Source organism: Clupea harengus, chromosome 8, assembly GCF_900700415.2.
Source record: "Clupea harengus chromosome 8, Ch_v2.0.2, whole genome shotgun sequence".
Taxonomy (NCBI): Eukaryota; Metazoa; Chordata; class Actinopteri; order Clupeiformes; family Clupeidae; genus Clupea; species Clupea harengus.
The window spans coordinates 22,431,194-22,438,527 of record NC_045159.1 but is presented as its reverse complement, the minus strand read 5'-3'; the positions used below and the strand labels follow the sequence as shown (position 1 = coordinate 22,438,527).

Sequence of the window (7,334 nt, the reverse complement as noted above, 5' to 3'; positions counted from 1 at the left end):
TCCCTCTCTGCTGTCTCACTCTCTGCTGTCTCACTCTCCCTCTCTGCTGTCTCACTCTCTGCTGTCTCACTCTCCCTCTCTGCTGTCTCACTCTCTGCTGTCTCACTCTCCCTCTCTGCTGTCTCACTCTCTGCTGTCTCAATCTCACTCTCTGCTGCTGTCTCACTCTCCCTCTCTGCTGTCTCCCTCTCTGCTGTCTCCCTCTCTGCTGTCTCACTCTCTGCTGTCTCACTCTCACTCTCTGCCTCCGACCCAACCCAGTGTTCTCCTCCTGTGTTCTCCTCCTGTCTGAACTCCGTCTCTCCTCTGTAGAACTTCAAGCGAGAGGAGCAGAACTTTGTAGTCATGAATGAAATAAACAACATGTCCTTCCTGACCGCAGACAGCAAGAGCAAGATGAGCAAGGTGAGCTCATACACACACACACACACACACACACACACACACACACACAAACCCTCATTCTCATTTCTGCATTCACATACACAATCTCATAGTTCTCTCTGGTGAAGAGTAGCTGTTGCAGACTGGCATTCAGTTTGGCATCAGATGAGCTCTATCTCTATCTGTGTGTTTCTCTTAATTCATCTAAGAGGTAGTATAAGTATGGTCTAACATACGTATACTAACAGGTGTAATAACATATCAGTATAAATACATGTTATAACAACATAGTCATTTCAATAATAACACATCTATGTAAGATGTATATGTGATAACACACTATAACCGTACATGAATGTTTCAGTAACGTCACACATGTCAGCAGGTCACATGACTAACCCAGCATGTGTAACACACCCAACAATCACCTCATGACCTCATGACCCGTCAGCACCTCATGACCTCATGACCTCATGACCTGTCAGCACCTCATGACCCGTCAGCACCTCATGACCTCATGACCCGTCAGCACCTCATGACCTCATGACCCGTCAGCACCTCATGACCTCATGACCTCCTGACCTCATGACCTCATGACCCGTCAGCACCTCATGACCCGTCAGCACCTCATGACCTCATGACCTGTCAGCACCTCATGACCTCCTGACCTCATGACCCGTCAGCACCTCATGACCTCATGACCTCATGACCCGTCAGCACCTCATGACCTCATGACCTCATGACCCGTCAGCACCTCATGACCTCATGACCTCATGACCCGTCAGCACCTCATGACCACAGTCATTCAAGTTATTTACGTTTATTTACCGCTAGCGATTGCACCGACACAAGTGTAATTCAATTGCTAGCTAGCTAGGTAAATTAGCTCGCGTAAGATACTGCTTGAGCTAACCAGCCCAAACACTGAATAGCTAGCTAGGTCAATTAGCTCGCCTAAGATACTGTAATTTAAGCTAACCAATTACCTCATTCCCCCCAAAACCCACCGATTGTGTGTGTTTGTGATGTGTAACATATATCCTTTATCAGTCATTCAAGTTATTTACGTTTATTTACCGCTAGCGATTACACCGACACAAGTGTAATGCAATTGCTAGCTAGCTAGGTAAATTAGCTCGCGTAAGATACTGTAATTTTTAGCTTACCTATTACCTAATTATCACACAAAAAACATCGATTACGTGTGTTTGTGATGTGTAACATATATCCTTAATCAGTCATTCAAGTTATTAACGTTTATTTACCGCTAGCGATTACACTGACACAAGTGTAATTCAATCGCTATTAATGTTAACGTGACACAACATTAAAAGTCAGGCATCGACATGGTTCCTAAAGAATAAATCAAAGGTCCTTGTCCATTTCTGTTCAGGACATGTGACAAGTTTTATCCAACCAGAGACCGGAGTAAAGTGACGACTTCCGGTTTCAATACGGATCCTTTAGGAAATACGTTATCTCTGCCGACACCGTCAGCACCTCCTCACCATCATGTTGCCATATTGTCATAGTTTGCTAGACTGACAGCATGTCTTTGAGCGGAGAGGTGGGCTAGATCTGCTCCAGGACCAGCCTCCATCTTGCATGAGGTGCTGATGCCTGACCTCTGACCCGGAGGTGCTAATGCTCGTTGTTGTCATTTCAACACTTTGAACTCATATCAGTTCAACCTTTCACATGGGCAGCTTCATTTCACCTCATGGATTATGCATGTAATGTACAAAACGGAATCATGGAATATTTCATGAAACTTGTTATTACAGTGTAACTATTACCTAATTATAATAATAGTAACTATTACCTTATTATAGCATCACATCTTATTGCATGTTAATTAACTGTGGTTGTGTCATTGTGTCATTATGTTATTGTTTAATATCTCATTTCAACCTTATCAGTCCATAATCCTTGTGTAGCAGTTCTTAGTGAAAACCCAGATACACTGGAATGGAACCCTATCTGACCCTGATCTGGCCCTGATCTGGCTCTGATCCGGCCCTGATTTGGTTCTGATCTGGCCCTGATTTGACCCTGATCTGGCCCTGATCTGACCCTGATTTGGCCCTGATCTGGCCCTGAATTGGTTCTGATCTGGCCCTGATTTGGTTCTGATCTGGCAATAGTCGTGGGTCAGATCTATTCTCTAGCTGTTATCTGGGCCTACTGTAGATGATAGAGACCTGCACAGAAGGAGAGGAGAGAGCAGTTCCCCTCTTCCCAGGTAAAGTGCAGCTGCAGTAGGGACTGGGACTGGCCACAGCCCTGATCTCTCCCCTGCAGTAGGGACTGGGACTGGCCACAGCCCTGATCTCTCCCCTGCAGTAGGGACTGGGACTGGCCACAGCCCTGATCTCTCTCCTGCAGTAGGGACTGGGACTGGGACTGGCCACAGCCCTGATCTCTCCCCTGCAGTAGGGACTGGGACTGGCCACAGCCCTGATCTCTCTCCTGCAGTAGGGACTGGGACTGGGACTGGGACTGGCCACAGCCCTGATATCTCCTCTGAAGACGTTACTGTCCACACATGTCCAGGAGTTACAGTGTGGGTGTGTGAGACCAACAGAGGAGTGTGTGTGTGTGTGTGCATATTTTCATGTCAAGCTAAGGTGTTTTGAGTGTGTGTGTATGTGTGTGTGTGTGTTTGTGCATATTTTCATGTCAAGCTAAGGTGTTTTGAGTGTGTGTGTGTCTGTGTGTGTGTGCATATTTTCATGTCAAGCTAAGGTGTTTTGAGTGTATGTGTGTGTGTGGCTGTTGTGAGTGTGTGGTGTGTTTGGTGTGTCAGTGTTAATGTCCCTGACGTGTGTGTCCTTGTTCCTCTCTGGCTCCGGACGCGGCTGGAGGGTAGGCCGGGGATACGGAGGTTAGAATCTGTCTCTGCACGAACAAACGATCGAACGAACGAACGAACGAATGAACAAACGCTGCCAACCGCATGGCACCCACGTAGGGGGGCTTTTCATCAAACCCCCCCCCAACACACTGGCATGCACACACACACAAACACACAGACACTCACACATGCTCACCCCCCTGCACACACACACTCTCTCTCTCTTTCACACATACATACACACACTCACTCTCACTTACACACACACTCGCTTACACAAATACACAAACACTCACTCTCACTTACACACACTCACTCTCAATTACACACACTCACACTCACTCTCACATACACATACACATGTACATATTCACACATATATGAACATACATGTTCACATAGACACACAAACACACATGCTAACACTGCATACCCATACACTTACAAATTACAGTTCATTCAGATTGTCCAAACACCTGTACCTACACAAGCACACCCTCTCTCTGCTTCTCTCTCTTAAACACACACACACACACACACACACACACACACACACAGGCCCTGCGTATCCACACACCCCACCCACCCCACAGTCCAGTGGACCCTTGAGTCCAGCCAGTGTGTGTGTGTGTGTGGGGGAGTCTACCGTTGTTTGATGAAAGAACTCTGCTGTAGAAGGTAGACTTATGGCCCTTGCCCCCCCCCCCCCACTATCCCACCCTTCCCACCCCAAAGATGTGTAGTGCTCTCTGTTTCAGGGTGGAGGGGGGGGGGGGTATGAGCCATAAGCCTGCTCAGCTGTTTGCCTTAGTGACTGTAGATGGTTTGATGATGATTGGATGGCTGGGGGACCTCCCTGGATCATGGGATGTGTTTCTTGTAGATCTCTGCCTTTGATTCATGTGTTTTTTGATTCATGTGTTTTTCAAGCTTGCTATGTAAGACCGTGGTGAGCTGCTGAGTTGGTGAGTGTGTTGGTTGACTTTGGTGGCGGTGTGCAATGCACCTCCACACCACTGTGGGGTGCACTTCCAATTCATCCTGTGTGCTTTTTTTTATTATTGCAAGCCACTCCTCCTCTTTGCAGACTAGTGTTCTGCTCATTCAGCCTTCTTCCTGTTGTCCACAAGTCAGCCATAATGTGACACCCAGAAGTATTTATTCAGGAGTATCTATCCAGGAGTATTTATTCAGGAGTACTTATTCAGGAGTATCTATCCAGGAGTATCTATTCAGGAGTATTGATCCAGGAGTATCTATTCAGGAGTATCTACGAGTGTTAATGCTAGATGCTAGTGTTAAGTGCTGGAATGATCTCATGGGGCTAGAGTGGGATTGAGCTATCATTTGGATCTATTAAGTGATACGAAGGTAAAAGCAGTGGGCAAGTTGTGTTTACCCCTTCTGTAATGCATGAACCTGTCAAGTCGGTTAACAAGAGTCCCTTATGACCCTGTCGGTTAACAAGAGTCCCTTAAGACCCTGTCGGTTAACTAGAGTCCCTTAAGACCCTGTCGGTTAGCAAGAGTCCCTTAAGACCCTGTAAGGTCGGTTAGCAAGAGTGCCTTATGACTGTCGGTTAGCAAGAGTCCCTTAAGACCCTGTAGGGTCTGTTAGCAAGAGTCCCTTAAGACCCTGTCGGTTAGCAAGAGTCCCTTATGACTGTCGGTTAGCAAGAGTCCCTTATGACTGTCGGTTAGCAAGAGTCCCTTATGACCCTGTCGTTTAACAAGAGTCCCTTATGACCCTGTAAGGTCGGTTAACAAGAGTCCCTTATGACCCTGTAAGGTCGGTTAACAAGAGTCCCTTAAGACCCTGTAAGGTCGGTTAGCAAGAGTCCCTTAAGACCCTGTCGGTTAGCAAGAGTCCCTTATGACTGTCGGTTAGCAAGAGTCCCTTATGACCCTGTCGTTTAACAAGAGTCCCTTATGACCCTGTAGGGTCTGTTAACTAGAGTCCCTTAAGACCCTGTAAGGTCGGTTAGCAAGAGTCCCTTAAGACCCTGTCGGTTAACTAGAGTCCCTTAAGACCTGGTCGGTTAACAAGAGTCCCTTAAGACCCTGTCGATTAGCAAGAGTCCCTTAAGACCCTGTCGGTTAACAAGAGTCCCTTGCAAGAGTCCCTTAAGACCCTGTAAGGTCTGTTAGCAAGAGTCCCTTAAGACCCTGTCGGTTAGCAAGAGTCCCTTAAGACCCTGTAAGGTCTGTTAGCAAGAGTCCCTTAAGACCCTGTCGATTAGCAAGAGTCCCTTAAGACCCTGTAAGGTCTGTTAGCAAGAGTCCCTTAAGACCCTGTCGGTTAGCAAGAGTCCCTTAAGACCCTGTCGGTTAACTAGAGTCTCTTATGACTCTGAAAGGTCTGTTAGCAAGAGTCCCTTATGACCCTGTTGGTTAGCAAGAGTCCCTTAAGACCCTGTCGGTTAACAAGAGTCCCTTAAGACTGTCGGTTAGCAAGAGTCCCTTAAGACCCTGTCGGTTAGCAAGAGTCCCTTAAGACCCTGTCGGTTAACAAGAGTCCCTTAAGACCCTGTAAGGTCGGTTAGCAAGAGTCCCTTATGACTGTCGGTTAGCAAGAGTCCCTTAAGACCCTGTCGGTTAGCAAGAGTCCCTTAAGACCCTGTCGTTTAACTAGAGTCCCTTAAGACCCTGTAGGGTCTGTTAGCAAGAGTCCCTTAAGACCCTTTTGGTTAACAAGAGTCCCTTATGACCCTGTCGGTTAACAAGAGTCCCTTATGACTCTGTCGGTTAACAAGAGTCCCTTGGTGTGAAGAGGCTTTGACAACCAGACAACACAACTAACACAATCAGATAGAAGGGTTGTGAGTTTCCTGACTGGGACAGAATGAATAATAAACACTCATGGAGCCTGTCTAGCTCAGGGCCTTAGAGTGCAGCCTGTCATCTCACCTCGTAGGTGATCTCTCGTAGGTGTCTCTCGTAGGTCATCTCTTGTAGGTGATCTCTCGTAGGTGTCTCTCGTAGGTGATCTCTCGTAGGTGTCTCCCGTAGGTGTCTCTCATAAATGTCTCTGAAGCTGTACCCTCACCCTCTGCCCCCCGGAACCCACTGCTGTATTAACCAGCGGTGGTTGCTGTGGAGACAGGCCGTATTCCGCTCTCTCATTGGTCCCCCAGTGGACGAATCAGATCTTTTCTCGGTCACAATTTCTTAGACCCAATGTTTACTTTCATGCCTTACACGACATTTTTTACTTCCCTGATATGATGACTCATATTATGATCTTAACATAACAGGATGAGATAAATATGACAGGTTTATATTTATTTAAATATGAGATTTCTGTGAAGCAAAGCAAGATTGATTGTCCGACAAGCTTTGTTTACTAAGATCGACAGTAACTATAATTTTTTATAAAGGATCAAGGCTTGTAAGCTTTTTGACAGCCAAGTCCTCGTTAAGTACTTTTCATCATCTTGGACCATGTTCAATGGATGCATGACATTTTAATATGCTCATGTGGTTTCTCTATGCTAAGCTAGTCTAGACGTTTCCTTCTCCCTCTGACTTTTGTTCCAACAACACTGAAATGCATCAGCAGTAGACAGCAGCTGTAGTGATAATGTGTCCGTGTGTAGTGTACAGCATGAGAGAGAGAGAGAGAGAGAGAGACAGAAAGGGAAACAGAGAGAGAGAGAGAGAGGGAGAGAGAGAGAGAGAGAGACACAGCTGTGAACCATTGATTTCCCAGGATTCATAGAGGCACAGAGATCACACACGTGCTCAGAAGACTCAAGAGAAGGAGGAGATGGAGGCTTTGCTGAATGTGTGTGTGTGTGTGTGTGTGCGCGTGCGTTTTATGTGAGAAAGAGAGAGAGAGAGTGAGTGAGTGTGTTTACATGTTTGTGCATGATGACTGAGCGTGTGTGTGATCTCTCCCCCCTAAATCTGTGCATGTTGCTTTTATTCTCTACAGATGCATGTGCCTATTCACATTGGGTGTGTGTATGTGTGTGTGTGGGGGGCTCCTCATTCTGAATGCATGTGTATTTACAGTGTTAGCTCTTAATGTCCTGTCTCATTGAAGAGACAAATAACTCCCAACTTTACAGCTGTCCTTTCTGCACCCCCCCTCCCCA

General features: G+C 46.6%; 1 protein-coding gene across 1 annotated transcript in view; it reads left to right on the top strand.

Annotated features, from left to right (window-relative positions):
• The window catches only part of LOC105890469 (ryanodine receptor 1-like), a 107,150-nt gene that overhangs the window by 58,946 nt on the left and 40,870 nt on the right, over positions 1-7,334 (top strand). Inside the window, exon 59 of the mRNA XM_042708504.1 lies at positions 313-405. Coding sequence (XP_042564438.1) covers positions 313-405 — 93 coding nt within the window. The remainder of the gene's footprint in view (positions 1-312; positions 406-7,334) is intronic.